General features: G+C 36.1%; 1 protein-coding gene across 1 annotated transcript; it reads right to left on the bottom strand.

The window, feature by feature from the left end:
- Window positions 1–3,423: 3,423 nt before the first annotated feature.
- LOC144451749 (uncharacterized) lies at window positions 3,424–23,908 on the bottom strand. The gene is made up of 16 exons (XM_078142656.1): window positions 23,776–23,908; window positions 21,924–23,254; window positions 21,206–21,402; window positions 20,304–20,410; window positions 18,924–19,087; window positions 17,891–18,049; window positions 17,088–17,198; window positions 12,495–12,642; window positions 11,437–11,749; window positions 10,857–11,099; window positions 10,129–10,286; window positions 9,716–9,856; window positions 7,093–7,174; window positions 6,542–6,708; window positions 5,252–5,339; window positions 3,424–4,810 (listed from the first exon to the last, which is right to left on the bottom strand). The coding sequence occupies exons 2-16, from the start codon at window positions 23,239–23,241 to the stop codon at window positions 4,664–4,666; spliced, it is 3,543 nt and encodes a 1,180-aa protein (XP_077998782.1). The 5' UTR covers window positions 23,242–23,254; window positions 23,776–23,908; the 3' UTR covers window positions 3,424–4,663.
- Between the last annotated feature and the right edge of the window lie 136 nt (window positions 23,909–24,044).

Genomic DNA, 24,044 nt, shown 5'->3' with positions numbered 1-24,044 from the left:
TCGTGTGTACCACCGGTAAGACTGAAAGTCGCTATATTCGACAGTCAAGTTACAAGTCAAGTCTGTGAACTGAACAATTTCGTTATCAAGAACATTTGGTGAAATACATTTAGTTTATAAGTTTATAAATCATGTAATTCACGTTCAGGGCTCGTTATTATTGTATATTTTGTTTCATTACAACTGAATTAAATGCCGTGTAGTGTCCTGTCTTTGACCGTTTATTTTTCGACTGGAAATTGTGGGGAAAAGTACTTAATTGTGTGCTATTTGGCCTCTCTAAATTTCCTGTTCATAACAAAATACCTATGTGCTATTTTTTTTATTACAGAATGTTTACCAGTAGCGTGAAAAGAGGAAACATGAGGTAGGTCCCGGCTTCCATACATGGTACATCACCATATGCTTTGAACAAACATAAATGAATAGATTCAATAACATGTACAAGCTATCATAATGAATCTTTCCACTGTTTACTGCCATACTCAAAGGACCAGAATAAGCCTTCAATTGAAGACATAGGTCGTCCCCCCCCCCAACTGGTGTTTTATGGTGAAATCATTGGGATGGACGGACAGAACCCATTGTAACAGCAGTGCCCATTGGGGACTCAAAACATGCTCACTAGATATACAATGTTGTATGTAATGGTGATCAGTCAATTACTTCATACTCAACCCTACCATGCATGGCACTCACTCACTCACTCACTCACTCACTCACTCACTCACTCACTCACTCACTCACTCACTCACTCACTCACTCACTCACAGACTTGTTATATGTCTGGACCAATCCTGCCTCCATCAGTGGCATTGAGTGTGGGGGATCAGTGGTTGTAGGTGGGGTTCAGCTAAGCAGACTTTATCAGTGGCATTGAGTGTGGGGGATCAGTGGTTGTAGGTGGGGGTTCAGCTAAGCAGACTTTATCAGTGGCATTGAGTGTGGGGGATCAGTGGTTGTAGGTGGGGTTCAGCTAAGCAGACTTTATCAGTGGCATTGAGTGTGGGGGATCAGTGGTTGTAGGTGGGGTTCAGCTAAGCAGACTTTATCAGTGGCATTGAGTGTGGGGGATCAGTGGTTGTAGGTGGGGGTTCAGCTAAGCAGACTTTATCAGTGGCATTGAGTGTGGGGGATCAGTGGTTGTAGGTGGGGTCAGCTAAGCAGACTTTATCAGTGGCATTGAGTGTGGGGGATCAGTGGTTGTAGGTGGGGGTTCAGCTAAGCAGACTTTATCAGTGGCATTGAGTGTGGGGGATCAGTGGTTGTAGGTGGGGGTTCAGCTAAGCAGACTTTATCAGTGGCATTGGGTATGGGGGATCAGTGGTTGTAGGTGGGGGTTCAGCTAAGCAGACTTTATCAGTGGCATTGAGTGTGGGGGATCAGTGGTTGTAGGTGGGGGGTTCAGCTAAGCAGACTTTATCAGTGGCATTGGGTATGGGGGATCAGTGGTTGTAGGTGGGGGTTCAGCTAAGCAGACTTTATCAGTGGCATTGGGTATGGGGGATCAGTGGTTGTAGGTGGGGGTTCAGCTAAGCAGACTTTATCAGTGGCATTGAGTGTGGGGGATCAGTGGTTGTAGGTGGGGGTTCAGCTAAGCAGACTTTATCAGTGGCATTGAGTGTGGGGGATCAGTGGTTGTAGGTGGGGGGTTCAGCTAAGCAGACTTTATCAGTGGCATTGGGTGTGGGGGATCAGTGGTTGTAGGTGGGGGTTCAGCTAAGCAGACTTTATCAGTGGCATTGAGTGTGGGGGATCAGTGGTTGTAGGTGGGGGTTCAGCTAAGCAGACTTTATCAGTGGCATTGAGTGTGGGGGATCAGTGGTTGTAGGTGGGGGTTCAGCTAAGCAGACTTTATCAGTGGCATTGAGTATGGGGGATCAGTGGTTGTAGGTGGGGGTTCAGCTAAGCAGACTTTATCAGTGGCATTGAGTGTGGGGGATCAGTGGTTGTAGGTGGGGGTTCAGCTAAGCAGACTTTATCAGTGGCATTGAGTGTGGGGGATCAGTGGTTGTAGGTGGGGGTTCAGCTAAGCAGACTTTATCAGTGGCATTGAGTATGGGGGATCAGTGGTTGTAGGTGGGGGTTCAGCTAAGCAGACTTTATCAGTGGCATTGGGTATGGGGGATCAGTGGTTGTAGGTGGGGGTTCAGCTAAGCAGACTTTATCAGTGGCATTGGGTATGGGGGATCAGTGGTCGTAGGTGGGGTTCAGCTAAGCAGACTTTATCAGTGGCATTGAGTGTGGGGGATCAGTGGTTGTAGGTGGGGTTCAGCTAAGCAGACTTTATCAGTGGCATTGGGTGTGGGGGATCAGTGGTTGTAGGTGGGGTTCAGCTAAGCAGACTTTATCAGTGGCATTGAGTGTGGGGGATCAGTGGTTGTAGGTGGGGTTCAGCTAAGCAGACTTTATCAGTGGCATTGAGTGTGGGGGATCAGTGGTTGTAGGTGGGGGGTTCAGCTAAGCAGACTTTATCAGTGGCATTGGGTATGGGGGATCAGTGGTTGTAGGTGGGGGTTCAGCTAAGCAGACTTTATCAGTGGTAATGAATTCAGGTGTATGTGGGGGGGGGGGGAGGAGGAGGAAGAGTTTCCATTGATATCAATATTTAAGAGTATGATGTAAACTTCCTACAAATAGTATATATATGTCTCTCATACTTTGAAAGGGGGAGGGAGAAGAAAATAAAATCACATTAAACAATATCATATGCAGAAGGAGGGATGTAAAAACTTTATTGCTTAATTTCATTTGTAAATCAGTGTTGAAAAAATAGCACTCTTGGATCAAGGTAAAATATTGTAGGTATTGCCTGTCTTATATTAAGGTCAATGTCATGGATGGTGAAGGTCAATGTGATGGACGGTGACCTTGTTTGTGATACTCAGTCAGTCATTCACTTAGTAAAACAATCAAGTTACATTCATAAATAAAGAAAACAGTTGTAAGTCAAATTTTGATATGAAGGAAAAAATTACAGGTTTCAATAAAAACACAACAACAAAAAAGCAAAACAATTTCAGCAGAAAACATTTTGAAATGATGTACAAAATCCAATCAGTTTGCAGCTTGTAGATCCATCCCAGTCAATACATATGTATACATTGTATGGAGTGTTCAATTCACTTCAACAAAAACTTATTAACATTACTAAGAATTAATCAAGGTATACACTGGGTTAGAGAAAGTAGATAGAAAATGTCTTTGCTATTTTTAAATGATCAACATAGCATAGGAAGACTGTATATGATAATGAGATAGCTAAAGAATCAAAGAAATAGGGTGACTATATGATAATGAGATAGATAAAGAATAGAAAAAATATGATGACTGCATATGCTAATGAGATAGATAAAGAATAGAAGAAATAGGATGACTGTATGATAATGAGATAGATAAAGAATAGAAAAAATAGGATGAAAGTATATGATAATGAGATAGATAAAGAATAGAACAAAAAAGCTGAACATCATAGTCACTACTAAACAGTGCACAAGCATTAAATATAAATGGCTAAATGGTTTTGACATCCAATTGTGAGAAAATGCCATTGATTCCTTTCAGGTCAGGGTTTGTTGTAAATTTTACAATTAACTTCAAGTTCAGGTATGAAGATAAAAAAATATTGTTGTATATGTATATCATAAAAAGATTACTAACAACACTCAAATATCAGATAAGAAGTGAAATAAGTATTACTATAAAATAATCATCCAGTATCTGGGTAGTATCAATCTTTATAATCATGCAGGTTTCAATTCAAAGAAAAGATGCTAAACATCACGGTGGGAACTGTTGCCATGGTATTGCGGAAAAATATACCATATTTCTTTCATTAAAAAATTTATCATTACTATGTGTATCCTAGCACCTCGTACACAATTTACACATATTCCTTTTACATTAATTTTTGAATAAATGGTTTCACTAACACAAGTAATGAAAAATGGGGAATAATATATTCTGGTATTGTTTGAATAAAAATCTTTGCATAACACATGGAATATAATATGGGAAATCATATACATTAAAAGAGGAAACACAAAAGTAAATCCACCCAAAAAATGCAATGTTGAACAATACAGGTTTCAGACTTCAAAAGTCTTACATCATGAGAAAGAATCAACATGTCTTGAAGTTAACATAACATGTTTTTTTGGGGGATTGTGGTTACATATTTATCCTAGCTACTTCTATAGTTCTTGATAATATAATTATTCATAATTCATTAATATATTCATATATGCATGTACACTATTGTTAACATTACTATATTACAATACCAAACAAAACATGGATACTTTTACATGCCATGGTTTCAGCTGAATCAAAAAATGGAATTAAAATTGTTTTATCCGCATTTGTATGGACGGAGTTGCATATATGATACATATGTACATCTTCTAAGTATAGTTAACTTGTTTTTAATATTTACTGATTTTTCACATTTCTGGAAATCATTTTCCAGGCAAAAGTGTTAGTATGACAATCAACAGGGTTGCGTTGGTATTCAATTTATTGTACACTTTTTACATCATATTTTAATAGATGAATTTTTTACTGTACAGTTATAATATATGGTTATCTATACACAACTTATTTACAAGAGTTTTATTACACCACACAAATCTTAAAGATGGTTATCATCAGTTGTCAGTTTTCATTAGTCGTCATCTTCCCCTTGTTTAATGGTTTGTGTTGGTATAGTTTTACCATGGGATTCATCAGGTGGTTTTAGTAATGGTGTCATCAAGTCCCATATTCTAATATTACCATCATCACTACAGCTTACCAGACGATCATCAGTTATCTGTTGTTAATGAATAACATAATGTGAAACATGTTGAACTAATGAAAATGGCTAAAAAGAGTCTGTGTATGTGTCTCCATGACAGTATATACACAGACAGAGACACAGACAGAGACACAGACACAGACACAGACACAGACAGACACAGACACAGACACAGACACAGACAGACACAGACACAGACACAGACACAGACACTGACACTGACACTGACACTGACACTGACACAGACAGACAGACAGACACATATAAGCTGTTTATCTGGAATTTTGTGTACAAATAGCGTCAAAGTTACTGTTGGGTCAAATAATTCCACATATAAAGTTATAAAGTTTGTTAATACCTTACAAGTTACCGTCTTCTCTTGTCACATTTACCAAAAACTGTAAATGATGACTGACAACAGTGTATGATTGAAATATGTAAATGAAGTTTGTTTACCTGTATATCTCTGACAGGTCCTTTGTGACCATGTAACTGTCTAACACAAGTCATTGTATTTAGGTCCCATTCTTTGATTATAGAATCACTGCAAACAAGATATGTTGGAACAATAATTAATAATTAATATGTTTAGGTATGAAATCAATTCATGTTTTACTGAGATCCCATTGGTAATTGTAATTAAGTCAGTCATAACTCTATTTTCATAACCTAGAAACAAAATTTCCCCCAAGTTTGGTAATATTAGTCTAATATTTGAGTACTGCTGAGAAAATTTCATAATTACCGCAATACACACCACAGAGTACATTAATTGATGTGTTTCATTTGGCACACTCTCAAAATCTCATCAAGCAAGATGAAGAAAACAATAAGATCAGTGTATATGTAATGAAGTATTACACTCAGTATTTCATTGGACTATAAGAGAACTTTGACAGGGGTAGGAAAATGAAAGCCTACTTTTATCATTCTAGGCATGTTTATATTGCTTTTTTCGTGTTTTTTTTTCTTTGGTGTAAATAGGTGAGAACGATTAGTAAACAGAGGGGATCAGCTGTATGTGTTCACACATGGAATTTGACACCATTATCTGCCTGCTTAAATGCCCTCAATGACAAGTGTGTAGTGCAATCACTGTAAACAACATGGCTGACGTTGTAGAGACTGCCTTGTGTTTTTTATTGCTGTATACGTTCATGTGTTCGAGAAATAAGCGAAGACGTCTTCTCACGCATGTTAACAATTTCACTTGTCGTCGTGATGCCCAGTTTAACTTTCGACAAGCCATGCAACACGCTCGACATTGACATGTTGACCAACATGAATTCATGTGTTTTCTATTTGTACAAATTCTAAATTCAGTCACCAGCCCGGTTAACCGGACCATTTGGAAGAAGCAATGAAGAAATGAAAAGGGTGTTTGACTCAGAGTTTCATTATTGACGACTGACCTTGATTCGAATGGCGACTTGTACTTCTGCAGCCAACAGGAAGTGTTTTTGTTTAATACACCGATTGAGGGCACTTACACTGGCGTAAAGCGTTCACACCTACAACTTAGTACAAGCTAATCCTTGCCTCCGGAGGATCTGCGGAGCTGAATCGACCAAAACCTCCACAGTAAAATAATCTACAGATTCTCCAGAGTCGACCATTCACACACATAAATTACCTCCAGAGTTAATCTAAGTCACTGATTCTGTGGGGAATATGTCCCAGTGTGAACAGAGTATCTATTTCAATCATAAACAACAACAATGAAATCTACTTAAGTCTGGTACTCACCTGGAAGCTGTCAGATATCGTGTACCAGCTGGACCCACAGGTAGGAACATTATTTGATTGACAGCCGAATCATGCATTTTAACACCAGCTTCCACCTCGCCAGACTCTTTATTCCAGAAATGTACCACACCAGTTAACGTACCACTGATGACCAAGTCACGCTGTACCTGTAGTTACACACATACATCCATGGACAATTTAGCTAGAGAGTTGACAACTGTTACATAGTAATAGGTAGTTGCTACTTGAACACTGACACCCAACTTGTCATAGCTATTAAATTCACATCACTCATGATGAAGATCATTCACATAGTCATTCAAACATCATTCTCCTGATGAACATGCAAGTGGCTACAAATCTAAAATTGAATTTCTTACTTAACACCTGGAAGGAGGAGTGAATACACTATATGCCCCCAACTGACTTTGTTTCTGGACAAAGTCTGTACATAATCAGATAGTTTTGAATGTATGTTTTGTATGGATAAAGAAAGAAGGATTTCCAATGAATGAACTGAGGTATAGATCACACCATCAAATTGTACTAACCTCAATGGCTGTTATAGGTTCTGTGTGACCAGTTAGACACATCACACACTCTCCACTGAAAATATTGGTCACTCGGATTGTTCTGGTGGAGATAGAGGAACAAATTAGGCGATGTGAAAGTGATGATATGAAGAAAACCTTTCAGATTTGGAACTTACTGATTTTAAGTATTTCTATAACATGTTTTAGTTGTAGCTGTCATAATGCTAGTCACTGTTTACAACATCAATATATTCTAGAAAGACTAATTTTTAAAGTGTTGATGTTGATATCAACTATAAACTTGAAACCTTGTCTCCTTTACAATATATGTAAACATCCCATAACATAGCTATATACTATACTACCGATAGGAGTACCTTGTCCATCCCATAACATAGCTATATACTATACTACCGATAATAGTACCTTGTCCATCCCATAACATAGCTATATACTATACTACAAATAGGAGTACCTTGTCCATCCCATAACATAGCTATATACTATACTACCGATAGGAGTACCTTGTCCATCCCATAACATAGCTATATACTATACTACAAATAGGAGTACCTTGTCCATCCCATAACATAGCTATATACTATACTACTGATAATAGTACCTTGTCCATCCCATAACATAGCTATATACTATACTACCGATAATAGTACCTTATCCATCCCATAACATAGCTATCTACTATACTACCAATAGGAGTACCTTGTTCATCCCATAACATAGCTATATACTATACTACCGATAGGAGTACCTTGTCCATCCCATAACATAGCTATATACTATAATACTACCAATAGGAGTACCTTGTCCATCCCATAACATAGCTATATACTATACTACCGATAGGAGTACCTTGTCCATCCCATAACATAGCTATATACTATAATACTACCGATAGGAGTACCTTGTCCATCCCATAACATAGCTATATACTATACTACCGATAGGAGTACCATGTCCATCCCATAACATAGCTATATACTATAATACTACCGATAGGAGTACCTTGTCAGTTATCAAAGTTAAACGGAAACACAGACTTTACAATATATCATATTATGATATGCAAATTTCCCATGTACCCATTATCTCATTGGACAGTATATTGTACATTTAGAAAATATTCCCCAATATTTTGGATAAAATATGGTGATTTTGAATGTTTTGACTCATATTTCAAGCACAATAAAACAGGTTATGTAGACATGAGTTGTCATGATTTAGAACTACCACAATAAAACAGGTTATGTAGACATGAGTTGTCATGATTTAGAACTACCACAATAAAACAGGTTATGTAGACATGAGTTGTCATGATTTAGAACTACCACAATAAAACAGGTTATGTAGACATGAGTTGTCATGATTTAGAACGACCACAATAAAACAGGTTATGTAGACATGAGTTGTCATGATTTAGAACTACCACAATAAAACAGGTTATGTAGACATGAGTTGTCATGATTTAGAACTACCACAATAAAACAGGTTATGTAGACATGAGTTGTCATGATTTAGAACGACCACAATAAAACAGGTTATGTAGACATGAGTTGTCATGATTTAGAACTACCACAATAAAACAGGTTATGTAGACATGAGTTGTCATGATTTAGAACTACCACAATAAAACAGGTTATGTAGACATGAGTTGTCATGATTTAGAACGACCACAATAAAACAGGTTATGTAGACATGAGTTGTCATGATTTAGAACTACCACAATAAAACAGGTTATGTAGACATGAGTTGTCATGATTTAGAACTATCACAATAAAACAGGTTATGTAGACATGAGTTGTCATGATTTAGAACGACCACAATAAAACAGGTTATGTAGACATGAGTTGTCATGATTTAGAACTACCACAATAAAACAGGTTATGTAGACATGAGTTGTCATGATTTAGAACGACCACAATAAAACAGGTTATGTAGACATGAGTTGTCATGATTTAGAACTACCACAATAAAACAGGTTATGTAGACATGAGTTGTCATGATTTAGAACTACCACAATAAAACAGGTTATGTAGACATGAGTTGTCATGATTTAGAACTACCACAATAAAACAGGTTATGTAGACATGAGTTGTCATGATTTAGAACTACCACAATAAAACAGGTTATGTAGACATGAGTTGTCATGATTTAGAACTACCACAATAAAACAGGTTATGTAGACATGAGTTGTCATGATTTAGAACTACCACAATAAAACAGGTTATGTAGACATGAGTTGTCATGATTTAGAACGACCACAATAAAACAGGTTATGTAGACATGAGTTGTCATGATTTAGAACTACCACAATAAAACAGGTTATGTAGACATGAGTTGTCATGATTTAGAACTACCACAATAAAACAGGTTATGTAGACATGAGTTGTCATGATTTAGAACGACCACAATAAAACAGGTTATGTAGACATGAGTTGTCATGATTTAGAACTACCACAATAAAACAGGTTATGTAGACATGAGTTGTCATGATTTAGAACTACCACAATAAAACAGGTTATGTAGACATGAGTTGTCATGATTTAGAACGACCAGGATATACAATCTGTATTTTCTCTTCATAGACAATAACTTGGCTTGAGTATGGTATAATTCTCCTTACCTGTCTGTTGATCCAGTAACAACCTGAGTGCCATCAAAGGATAAACATGTCACAGCATCACGATGTCCACTTAGAACATTCAAACAAGAATAAGTCTGTAAACACCATACACGTACAGTCCTATCATGTGATGCAGATACCCTATGTGGTCCAAAACAAAAATGTAAATACATAAGTTTAGGCCAAGGTTTTTGGAAGAACAATTTGTCACACAGTACACTGTATGTATTGTGCCAATATAGAATTTACATTTTGGTTAATATGTCTAATACTGTGTTGGCCCTTTGATTTACTTCTTTTTTTGAAAGTTCTGTTCTGCTGTGAAATATACGACATATTGTATGGTTGTAGGATTACCTTTATAAAAATTCTCAATCATTGTTTTATGAAAACATCCACTGAAGGCTACTTACAGATGCTTGCTGTTGAATTTCAGATCTGAGATTGATCCCTTATGGCCTGCAAGAATAGCAAGTCTGTTAAACTTGACAATATCCCAGACCATCAGAGTCATATCCCAAGACCCAGACACAATGCGCTCATTATCAAACTGGATGCATCGTATACCACCCTTCAAGATAAAGACAAAGTAATGATATATATTTAGCAGTTTTTAATAAATTAGGCATGAGAATAGAGTAAAAAGGTACATGAATTGAATCTTGTGTTCCATGCTATTGTCTAGATAAAGAGATATAGTGTACAATTTGGCAAATATTTCTTGTGCATCTAAACAATACATAAAACCTACCTACCGTACATTTTCCTAATACCGCATTCACTGATAATTCTATCTAAACAATACATAAAACCTACCTACCGTACATTTTCCTAATACCACATCCACTGATAATTCTATCTAAACAATACATAAAACCTACCTACCGTACATTTTCCTAATACTGCATCCACTGATAATTCTATCTAAACAATACATATAACCTACCTACCGTACATTTTCCTAATACCGCATTCACTGATAATTCTATCTAAACAATACATAAAACCTACCTACCGTACATTTTCCTAATACCACATCCACTGATAATTCTATCTAAATAATACATAAAACCTACCTACCGTACATTTTCCTAATACTGCATCCACTGATAGTTCTATCTAAACAATACATAAAACCTACCTTATGTCCATACATTTTCCGAATACTGCGTCCACTCCTAATGTCCCAGACTCTGATAGTTCTATCTAAGGAGCCACTAATAATACGTCTTGTATCAAATGCAATGCAATGAACACAGTCCATGTGGCCTTGTAACTTTCTAACTCTCTTCACTCCCTTCACCATACCAGCAAATTTTGTATGTTTCAGTGTTCTGCCATCATCTTTCCTCCATTCTAATCTATGATCTGATATGGCTTTGCCCTAAAAAATAAATTAAAAAGGTCGAGTTAAGCTGATGTTTACAGAATCATCCCATGACATCAATATTAGATATTACACTTGGATAGGCAATTGTTTTTCTTGTACTTTTCAATTCTTTTCATCCAGGGTGTGATATTATGTACAGGGGTATTTTAATTTGTTTGGACTAGGTCATGTGTTTGTGTGTTGGGGTGTCTTTTTCATCTGATAAACATTTCAATAAATTGTAAAGTTTATTGATAGGGAGATCTTTATTACTAACAAAGTGATAAATAATTCCTGTTTAACAATATGAATAAAGCAAAATATGAAAAAAACTACAAGATTAAAATCCTACCAGTATATCAGTAGCTTGTGTAAGTTCAGGTCTAATATCTAGTGCTGTGTCCTCTTCTTCTTCCTTATGTTTCTTTTTCCTTCTTCTTTTTTTCTGACTGGTGGCTGGTTTGCCAGGTGCTTCAGGTGGTGCTGCCATCAACTCTTCTACTATACTTGGTGATTTGACTCTCTCATCAGTATCAGTTTTACCTCCAGCTGTAGATCTGCCTTTCTTCTCTCTTGTCAGAGTACGTTTATCAGAATATTGTGTACCTTTACGACTGTACAAAGTCCTTTTACTGCTTTGACTTGCAGGTGGATGAGGCCTCAAACTGTAAGATAAAGGATAGATCAAATTGAAAGTAAAGTACCTTGTGTTAAGTTATTCAATCCAACATCCCATACAATGTTTTTCCACAGGGAGGATATTAATCTTTATGGTCCGGATATGGGTTTGTGGACCGAGGTTGTACTGTGGAAGAGCCAAACTTTAGGAAGGCCTGTAAGCAGTACCACTGAGGTCTGCAAAACCCATATCGAGCCGTGAAGGTTTTATCATATACCCCATGTAGTGGCATGGAAACATCATTTGAATCACATAAATTGGCAGTGAAGTATTATTTTATTTGCAGAAACATCCAAAATAGTAAAGAAAGTAACAAAGCAAAATCACAAGTGAACTGATATCGATGAGTGTGCCACTTGCCATAATTGGGCAAAGTGTGCCGGGCTGTGATACGGAAAATTATTGCCAAGGTTCGATGCACATGCTCTCCATTGAATTGCATTGGAATTGATACTGGGTATATGATAATGTCCTATATTCCTGAAATCATTTGTTGCCTATGTTGATAAAGATTATTGTCTATAGCACTTTCCCACAATGCTCAGAAAGCCCTCCATAGATCTATAATGGTACAACTACCCACTATATACATGTACTACAACATACAATTCAATAAATAATGCTAATCACTGCTTTGACATGAAATGATAATTTTGTGTCTTGTATTTTTGTAAGCTATAACTCTGATAGTTTTTACCCACTTAGCCAAAGAAATAGACAAATTGATGTACCTGGTATCTTCCTCCATAAATATCTCCATCTCCATCTCTGAGTCTGATGATTCCCTTGACTGTATAACATCAGTTGTACTGACAGCTTTAACAACTTCTTGACTGGGGAGTATTGATGAATATTGTATTTGTTGTAAAGGTACATCAACTGAAATAAAACAATGGCACATATATGAGGTTTGTCTTTATTTTTCATTTTAGAAGGCTGTTCCATCTGTAGAGATTCATCAACTGCAACAAAATCACTTTGATTTGTTATTCTAAATTTGAAGTGGAGCTTTGAATGTGTATCTCTCTCTCTATCTCTCGCTCTCTCTCTCTCTCTCGCTCGCTCTCTCACTCTCCACTTTATAAAGGAATGGAATGTTGCTTAACATCAGATAACCATTCAATTACAATTGAACAAGATATTAATTCTTTCAAAACAATTGCTTGTGAGCACTCAATTCATTCCTTTGTCTGACATGATTGAAATGTTCACAAGCAACTGTTCTCACAGTGTATTGGAATACATACATCAATGTCTGCTGTACACAAACTGTATACATGAATGATAACATCTATACTGTAATTGGTGACAATTTAAATAATTTTTCTTATAAACAAATCAGTAGAAAAACACAAATCATAAAAATCAAAGTGTAATAGAAAGAGATCCTGTAGATTTAGAATGGCAATGCAGGTACACTGTGATGTGGAATGTATTTGCATCTCCATGTGGTAGTGGTCAAACTAAGGCATAAAGTAAAAAAGGAAAGCATTGGAAGTGCAAACTGTGCTAAATGCAGTATTAAATTCACACTGTGGTCATCAATATCAAACCTGTGATATAAAATAATTCAATAATTGATACCATATCTATCAAAAAATACTGCCAATGGTGCTGTAGCACAACTGCTGTTGGTATTGGTGTTGTCTTATTGCTAGGCATATTTGCATACATTTTTGGAATCTTTAGTAATTTGCCCATCCTTTCCAGGTTTCATCTTTGCAATATAAAACCATCATTTAGTCTTTGCTATGGGTGTGGTCCTGTTGCTAGGCATATTTGCATACATTTTAAAAATATTTATTCACTTACCGGCCCATCCCTTTGTTATCTTTGTAATATGCATCGTCATTTCACTGTTGCTAAGGGCATGGTCATGGTTGCTAGGACTAAATGTGTCAAAATGTTTTCAATAATAACTGCAGAATAACACCTCCAGAAACATCTCCACCATGTTTCAATCTCATTTACCCATACAGTTTCAAGATAAAAGTTTTTGACCAAAATGGAGATTTTGAGACCTAATTTGAATATCACTGATGGGATCATCACGTTGTGAATGTAGCTTCATCTGCACATCCCCAGATGCATCCCCATTAAATTCCTGCCCAATCTGATTGCTGGTTTTGGAATTATAGATTTTTGAACATTTTTATACCTAATTTGCATACCACTGATGGGATCATCATGTTATGAACAATTCTTAATCTAAACACCATTAAGAATGACCCCACCAAATTTCAGACCGATCTGTCCTGTAGTTTTTGAGTTTAAGTTTTTTGACCAAAAATCATATTTTTTACCCAAATCACACACTGGTGGCAAGATCATTTGATTTGGACAATTTCCCAAGGTAATACACCCACCAAATATCATGGCAATCGGTCCAGCAGTTTTTACACACGCACGCACACACGCACGCACGCACGCACGCACACACACACACACACACACACACACACACACAGACAGACAGACAGACAGATGCTTTGCTATGCCTATAGTACTACTGAACCATATCAGTTCAGTTGTGCTAAAAACTACTCACAAATGCAAACCTTAGACATTATATTTACACATCATTCTCCAATTTGCTTTCTTTGCTTCTGAAAATATGAGTTACACGTACATGTAGGGCTATGTCACTAGAAGTAGTTACACATAGGGCTATGTCACTAGATTTACACATAGGGCTATGTCACTAGAAGTAGTTACACATAGGGCTATGTCACTAGATTTACACATAGGGCTATGTCACTAGATTTACACATTGGGCTATGTCACTAGATTTACACATAGGGCTATGTCACTAGATTTACACATAGGGCTATGTCACTAGATTTACACATAGGGCTATGTCACTAGATTTACACATAGGGCTATGTCACTAGATTTACACATAGGGCTATGTCACTAGAAGTAGTTACACATAGGGCTATGTCACTAGATTTACACATAGGGCTATGTCACTAGATTTACACATTGGGCTATGTCACTAGATTTACACATTGGGCTATGTCACTAGATTTACACATAGGGCTATGTCACTAGATTTACACATAGGGTTATGTCACTAGATTTACACATAGGGCTATGTCACTAGATTTACACATAGGGCTATGTCACTAGAAGTAGTTACACATAGGGCTATGTCACTAGATTTACACATTGGGCTATGTCACTAGATTTACACATAGGGCTATGTCACTAGATTTACACATAGGGCTATGTCACTAGATTTACACATAGGGCTATGTCACTAGAAGTAGTTACACATAGGGCTATGTCACTAGATTTACACATAGGGCTATGTCACTAGAAGTAGTTACACATAGGGCTATGTCACTAGATTTACACATAGGGCTATGTCACTAGATTTACACATAGGGCTATGTCACTAGAAGTAGTTACACATAGGGCTATGTCACTAGATTTACACATAGGGCTATGTCACTAGATTTACACATAGGGCTATGTCACTAGAAGTAGTTACACATAGGGCTATGTCACTAGATTTACACATAGGGCTATGTCACTAGAAGTAGTTACACATAGGGCTATGTCACTAGATTTACACATAGGGCTATGTCACTAGATTTACACATAGGGCTATGTCACTAGAAGTAGTTACACATAGGGCTATGTCACTAGATTTACACATAGGGCTATGTCACTAGAAGTAGTTACACATAGGGCTATGTCACTAGAAGTAGTTACATAACACTTGTGTTACAAGTAGTGTTTGGTTGAATGAAAAGAAATATTGAGAATAATATAATCCTGCCTACACAAGTTTAATTCATGAAAAGTTGAGGGAAAATGGCAATTTTGAAAAATGTAACTCGTATTTCAAGCTTTCTGAACCAATGACATTGATATATGTTATTGTGATAAATAATGATCAGAAAATAAATACTATATTTTTGGTTGAAATGTGTACAACTTGGCTTACATGTGGTTTAAAACCACTTGTCTGGAATACAATACACACTGTGACATATTTAGAATTCACTAAATGGTTACTGTCATCTTTCTTGTTCTATTGTCTGTTTCATGAAGTTTATTATTGAAATGTGTCCTTTGTTAATATTTTCTTACAGTAAACTAACACAAAAAACCTGTGTCATTTTTTGTCACCAACACAAGCCTTATACCACTGAAATAAAAGTGAAATGTTTATGTTAGCTCAATTCTCTAGTCTACATTATTCAATTTCAGGTACAGGTACATGTCCAAAATTCTGTTACCTTGGTAACAACAAAATATTATAAATTGAGATGTGAAATGTATCAAGTTAATTCACTATACCGGCATAAGGCAACACAAGAAAGTTATTGTATGTCACAGAAATAGACTATGATATCACTGCCTGCATTTCAAGGCTTTTAACCCCCCCCCCCCCCCCCATTATCACAAGCCCTCAAATTGAAAGCATCTAAATAAATTGAATATTATTACGTACATGCACTCTGAATTTCTGCAAGATAAAGCTTTATGACCTAACAATATAGTAACTTTGACAATAACAATGACCATAATAAGATTCCAGTGACAATGAATACTATCTATAATCAGTGACGAGGTGAAACATTCACACAACATCACTTACTGTTAGTTACAATGTACAATGACATGTACTGTGTTTCAATCAAATATGGTCTCATCTATGACTTGATTGTGATGGTGAGGTTTAGTCAAGGTGACACTTTAAGTTAACAATCATTCAGTGATTGGAATAACTGTAATGGTGAAATGTGGATGGAAAAAATAACACACACACAGACGGACACAGGCACACTCTTTTCTTTTTGTGAATGATATGAGTGAAAGTGACTTTGACTTTGACCTTGATATACTAACCAACATGACTTGTGTCACTCAATCCTGATCCTTCTTGAGACGTGCTTTCTGTTTTATGAAAGTGTACACATTAGTGTGTGGAGTGCTTTTATAGCAACTACCAATAACTTTAACAGCTAGTCAAACCTTAACATTCTTTAAGCATTAACCATGTGGCAAGCAATGCGATGCAAATTAACAAACATGCATTCAGTGTAAGCCTATTAACAATGCATTTTGCATTAAAAGTTATCCCCATCTTTCCTAATAAAATTATGTTAATTTTTAAAACACAACACAAACATAATTTCATTGTAAGGGATAATAAATGTTAAATTTGGAATAAAACATTAATTAGCACTTAGTTTGGTAAGTTAACTTAAGCAATTGAACTCAATAATCATAAGACTAAGTAGTCTTATGTGAACACCTTAACTTATTAACCAGAAAACATAAACAAGTCATGCATGTTATGCTAAACGTACCATCACTAGACACCTCAGACATTGTTGGTTCTGCGGACCGTAACTGAAGTTCCTCCAACCGAAATCCCAATAATTTTCTGGGTTTTCTTTTGTCATTGCCAGCAATCTGACCTGTGAAGGATGAAATATCAAGTTTACTATAAAAACAAACAAACAAACAAGTTGAATGAAGGGCAATACACAGAACTGATGTGTAAAAATCATTACTTTCATTAAACACAGAACTGATGTGTAAAAATCAACACTTTCATTAAAAGGAGGATACCTTGTGACATCTACATAGTTTGATGAAAACTTGGATTCTAAATGAAATCAAATGCAATAGTTTCATTCATATTCAAGGAGTTGGCATTGATCTGAACTAAGGCAGAAGTAATGTATGAGACTCCCTTTAAACGTATTACAGTTATAAGAACAATAAAAGCAGTCAACAATATATAAATTACAAGATATTGCCTTGTAAGCCTCATACATCTTCCATTAATAAAAACTTCATACTGATAAGTGAAAGTACATGAAAGCAGCACATTCCATCTCAAGTTTTTATCCAAGTTTCTATTAAGGAACATGAACTCATGAGGTAACCTTTCCGTTTAACCTCCTTTTTTCCAATACTTTTCACCCCCTGTTTTGTTTCATCAAGACATATTGTTATCCTTACCTTCATACTGACTGCTAATTGTACTGTACTAAGTACCAGAATCCTTGGCATAATGTGCTATTTTCACCTACCTTCATACTGACTGCTAATTGTACTTTACTAAGTACCAGAATCCTTGGCATAATGTGCTATTTTCACCTACCTTCATACTGACTGCTAATTGTACTGTAATAGCTTCCAGCATCCTTGGCATGATGTGCTACTTTCATCAACTCCTGGTAGGCCAGTCTCCAGTCGATAGAATAGTTCCTCTTAAATTGTTCTACCATCTTGGTCACACTATGAATTCCTTCTCTACTACCTGAAAACAAGAAAACACAAATATAAATATCAAAATCACTTCATAACACAAGGACCACACAATGTTTCCTATGCAATGACAGGCACAGAACATACAGTATAAAAGCATTCTGACAACAGCACCCTCCAGTGGTATTTGTGCCGATGGAAAGATTACTCGGTGGACTTCATTGGGTTACCCAGTATAGTACTTTGTGTTGATGGTTCAGTTTTTTTTATACTTGTTTGATCTAGGGTTTGTGTGTGCTCATTTTGTAGGGGATAACTGAATAGCATGACCAATTTTGTTGGTTGTAGACGGTCAAACATGGCAGTGGTGAGTAATAAACATAAGCTGAAAGTTTATACTTCTGTTATATGTATATGTACTTAATTTAGCAAAAGTACATACTCATATCTGAAGTAAAGAGTTGAAATATAATTTTCAGAGTACCTGTGCAAGTTTTGTGTCAACTACTGGGAAAGGTCACATTTGAATAGGGGAACACTCAGCCGGCACTTGATTGGATCGCTCTGTTGAATGCCCCAATCATGTGATGGGCAATCATGACCCTTGTGTAATTGACTGTATCACTCAATCTAATCCACCCACTGACATTTGCAATTCTCTGCTGCAGCTTTCTCAAAGCTGGAACCAACTTATACTCTATGGCGTGATGAGTGGAAACTATAGAAACACTGTATTGTAGTATATCCATGTATTGCTAGTATCAGTGACTGAATAACTATTGCTTTACCCATTTTAAACTTCTACTTTTATATTATAAACTATGTGGCCAGTGGAAGCTGATTAGGAAGATTAAAAGTTTCCCACTAATATTCTCTTTTCTTGAGGTAATGATACTGAATACCTTGTAATAATATGTTCTACTCACCCATTTCTTCACATTTCACTAGCCAAAGTTCATCTTGAGCTGCTATATAGCGCCACCTACGACACACCTGTGCAGCTTTGTTAACTTCGTTTGGTGTAAGGAATGTAAATATTTTCAGGAGTGCTTTGTCTGGTAAGCAATCTATGTTAGTTCTATCTCTTAACCTGTAAATAGTAACCCATCAAAAAAAAAGAAATTAATGATATACTCTGAACTACATCAATTATTCTGCATATTTGCATATCTGAATGAAGAATCATGAGTACAATAAATACAGGTATGTCACTGTGATTCTTAGAAAAACGAAAGATTTCTTAGTTTGGCCACTGGAGGTGCCATTTGGGATATGAAGGAAACATTTCATCATGTTCAGGTTATTACTAGTAGTATCTTTGCTGTGATTTTCAAAAGAATTGTACTCAAAGTGTCACAATTTTCATTATTGCTTCTAAGAGATATACTAAGCAGTCTGTGGGTTCTTATGTTATGACAAAAAATTAAATTTCCAAAAAAGATAAAGGCAGAATATTGATTGTCAAGAATACCACGGAACATGTTTTGTAATTGCTAAACATCAACATTTTAAGAGTGAGTGAAAGAGAAGAACAGTAGAAATCTGAATAGAAACTATGCAATGCTTGAAATATGATCTTTGCCATATTCAGAATAATGTACATTAGTATTATGAAGACATAGAGATAGTATGGTAGAGATTCAATCAGAAGTTAGAAGTTAGATTAAAATGACACAGTGCAAATGATTTGTGATAAAAAAAAAACCATTGGTTGAGAATTGATCAGCAGTGCAAATGACAAAGTTAAGTTTGATGAATATACTAGCACTGTACATACCATAGTTGAAATGTTTGAAATCTTATTGGAATGCATGGGGAGAAGGGAAGAATATTTAGCATGCATGAATCAAAGCATACGATGCATTAGCCTAGCTGGGATTGAAGTGCAATGGAAGCAAACAAAGTTGTCACAACTCATTCAATACAACTACAAATGACACAAGTAGAAAACTATTTCTCTAACAATAATTATCTTGTCTGATCTTTGGGTCCAATCATTGTCCTTGCTAAATGAGTGTTGTTACATCACACTCATTCCAAATTATGTTCTTGATGAAGTGAAACATCAATTTTGATATCAATAAATTCACTACCCATTTTGTGATTTTCAATTGTATTTTGTCCCTTACTTTTTACCCATTTGCAAATAGAATACATACAGCATTCAGTCTGTAAACTGATGTTTTATAAATGTAATAATAATATGTAAAATATGAAATGTGTAAAAAATGTTGATTTCCCAGAATTGATTACTCTTCAGATGGAAAATGTGTAAATAAAACCATGGAAGCCAAAGTCCTTCATACCTTTGTAAGAGACATCGTGCAAAGAATTTAGTCAATTCATCGTCACTGATTTTAATAATTTCAACCAGTAAATCACCTCGTTCATGGTCTTCCCACTCTTCCATCCACTGAAATGGAAATGGAATGTCAAACATTATTGATTTACATGTATTCATTTCTACATTGTTAATGTTACTGATAGAATATACATTAGGTTTACAAAATAAAGTTGGTTCACATTTACCTAGTGCAAATACAGCACTGTTAATTACTACTTGTAGTATCACAAATATCAGACATTTTTGATACATGAATGTGTAGTACATTTCAAATGACAATAATGATGTCAACCTACATCAACAAGTTTTCATAGAACACTGAAATACTTTACTTCTATGTGACTGAATGACGGGATGATTTGATAGAAATTGGTGACCATAAGTAAATACATGTACCACAAACTCTACAATATAGAAGAAATGGCTTAATTTTGATAATTGATCCTCAAGGACAAACTGTCAAGGTTTTGAAAGAATGCTTACACCTGATAATAAAGTGGTAGACACTTGAATGGAGTCTCTGTATTACAGTTTTCTAGTTATACAGTAAATATTGATTTTTTAACTGCAAATATGGCTGCCATTTGGTCAGATTTGCATGTCATCAAAAAAAAATGATGTACATATGTCCTATGTGATATGTAACCTTTGTGCCATATTTGAATGAAATTGGATATTGTATATCTGAGAAATGTATTATTTACAGATGGATGGATCCCATTGTAATAGATCTTAGACTAAAAATATCATAATTATAAAATTAATTTTTGTTCTACTTAAACGTAAATCCTCAGTAAACCATAATATGAATTTATTTATATTTATCTAGGTTATTTATCAAATTGAATATTTTTCAGAACTCACCTCCCAAACTTGATTAAGCTGTGCTCTGAAGTGCTGTTTGAGATGACTTCTTTGAGCTTTGACAAGTTGCTTCCCTGTGAGAAGGTCTGCTCCCCACCATTTCTCATTCTTGTAGGATTTCTGTAGTGGAATGTGGATATCTTTCATATCCGATGGTTTCTTGGTTTGACCAGTTCTCAATGTCCCATGCATCAAACCTACAGAAGAACAAATAAATTACGCTGTTAAATGAAATAGCACATCACTTGATATACAGGACATCTGATGGCACAAAGACAGTCACAAAATAATTCTAATATCAACAGCCTTTTACAAGCCTTCTTTTACAGGATTTGTCACACCATAGACCCTACACAAAACTCTATGGTCAGAGGTCACACACACAGTTGTATACATGTATTAGGAAATGACATAAAAAAATCACCATGTGATGAACTTTACTCTCACACTCAGCTTCAAATTTCTATACCACTACTATTCAATCTAAATGTTAATTAATGTTGTGAACTGTGTTCCACCTGATTCCTTGACATCGACAGCTGAATGCTTGAAATTATCTAACACACAGTCACTTATAAATTATGCAGTACTGAGTTATAGCACAATGGATTGGTTGAATAATTTATGATAGTGGCAACACATATAGATTAAAATAAACTCTCATAGCTAAAATTGATATGAAATAAAACCTGTAGTGAAAAGATCAATACACACTTACCTAGTCTCTGGATCTTTTTACGGTCAAAGAAATCGGATGCACTAAGATTACTAGCTGAATTGAAATTACTTCTATGTCTGTGTTGTCTTGGACTTTGACAGAACAGTGATAGTGGAGTAGCAACCAAGCTAGATCTATGCTGTACATTACCATTTGTAAATGGATTGAATGGCTCATCAGTATTATCATATAGCAATGCTTCAAGTGGATCTACATCAGATTTTATAGGTTCCTGGAAAAGTTTACCTACAGGTCTTCCAACATCAAATGACCAATGCTTTGTCTTGTCAACTTTATCACTGATTAATTTATTTGGTGTTAAGGGTTCATTTAATGAGCGACTCAGGCTATGTGGACTGTCTCGTATTGTTCTGAGAGGAGTAGACACAACACTACTTGGTCTAGGAATGTTTCCAAGTACACTGTCTAACTCCCTACTACTTAGCCGAGATGATTTGATCTGACTGGGAGGTCTTGGTGACTTGACTACTTGTTTAGGTGATGGAATAACTTGAGGCTGTGAAGCTAGAGCAGCTCTTTTCCCATCTGGAGTACTTTTCCTGTCACTTCCCTGTCTTGAATCTGTCCTATCACTTGCTCGACTGGACTTTCCAACAGCTTGCTGCCTTTTCAATTCTTTGACATTTCTGGAAGATTTCTCAATGATAGTCTGGATCATCTCTCTTGCATACCTGCCAGTTTCTTCAACAAATTTCTCTTCTTCACTTTTTCCATCCTCCTGAGATAAACTAACAACTGACAAGGCAGTTTTAATGATATCATCCACATAGTCATTGACATATCTCTCAAGTTGTCCATTTCTCGTTGATTGGCTTGTTTCGGTTTTTCTTTGTTCCACTTCCTTTTCCTTTTCTCTTTCCCATTTTTCATCTTCACTGTCACTTAGTTCTAGATTGACTTTTCCAGTTGGCTTACTGCTTTCTTTTCCATTATGATCCCTTGTTTTCTTGAATGGAGTTGATGGATATCTGCCTCTGAGAGCAGTGATGTAATCTCGGTGGAAAACAGGTTCTAGAGCTGTTGATAAATATTCCAGTTGATAGTTTGAGCACCTGTCGGTTAACCCACATAGAAGCAATCGTCGTTGCCATGGCATCCAACTTTCAAACCACTCACAGATTTTGTGATAAATCTGTAAGTTATTAAAATACGATTTGGCATGTTGTCCAGCTTTGTGAGATGGTCCAACACTTGGTAATGTTACAACTCCACTGAAATTTCCAAATCGAAGTCCAGCTGCTGGCCTAACAGCACAGTCTCGTGTTTCTCGAATTGCTGATGGAAGAAACTGTGCCATGGTGTGCAGATGCCTAAAGAAAAAAAATACCCATATCAGGATATCAAAATATGTAAAGAGCTAATAATCATACCTAACCTATCTCAATTACTACTGTGATTACAGAATTAATAATAACGTCAGTGGAATGTGAGAATTGACATGACACGTAGTTAGTCAAAATCACAATTTGACCTTTTAAAATTTAAAGACCTAATGAATAGGCATCAAGTGGCGGCCCGGCCCGGGATGCACAAACGAACAGTAGCAATATTGGAACACTAAACCACCTGAAACGTTACTGTATAAACTTCACTTCACGCTACAAACACGCTGAATAAATTCTATAAGCTTTGTAAAGACTAACTCGCTACATTAATTTGTTTAGATTAGTTGTACCACTACAACGGCGGAGAAGAGGGCGGTTCGATCATAGGCCGTGTCTAAGAACACATTTCCATTCCCGTACACTGTGTTATATTGATCGACGTCGAAAAATCGAAATTCGCGTCACTTTATATATTGAGTCTCTTCATTACCGATTCAGATACTTACGGCACATTTTATATTATGAAACACAGCTGCAAAATTGTAACATCGACGAGTGTCAGACAGTGGGCCGACTTGGACGACTACCAAATGCAAATCCGATGCCAAACAAATACCTTGTCAACACAAAAGCTTCGTCTGTCCGCCATGTTTGCTATGGTCTCCATGTAGCCTCGTACAACTATGTAAATAAAAGAGAGGCATATTTTGGAGTATTCATATACCATAAGATATGGTAATAACGTATCGATTATTTTTAAATGGCTATATTATCA

Source organism: Glandiceps talaboti, chromosome 2 (assembly GCF_964340395.1).
Source record: "Glandiceps talaboti chromosome 2, keGlaTala1.1, whole genome shotgun sequence".
Lineage (NCBI taxonomy): Eukaryota > Metazoa > Hemichordata > Enteropneusta > Spengelidae > Glandiceps > Glandiceps talaboti.
The sequence above is the reverse complement of the archived record's forward strand: the minus strand, read 5'-3'. Positions and strand labels throughout refer to the sequence as shown.

Bases quoted from the DNA above. Each gene is read 5' to 3' on its own strand.
- LOC144451749 (XM_078142656.1), bottom strand. From the start codon at position 23,241: ATGGCACAGTTTCTTCCATCAGCAATTCGAGAAACACGAGACTGTGCT. The intron at 17,199-17,890 runs GTAGGTGAAAAT...CATCCTTCACAG, and splicing joins AATTAGCAGTCAGTATGAAG to GTCAGATTGCTGGCAATGAC. The intron at 9,857-10,128 runs GTAAGTAGCCTT...TGGACCACATAG, and splicing joins AAATTCAACAGCAAGCATCT to GGTATCTGCATCACATGATA.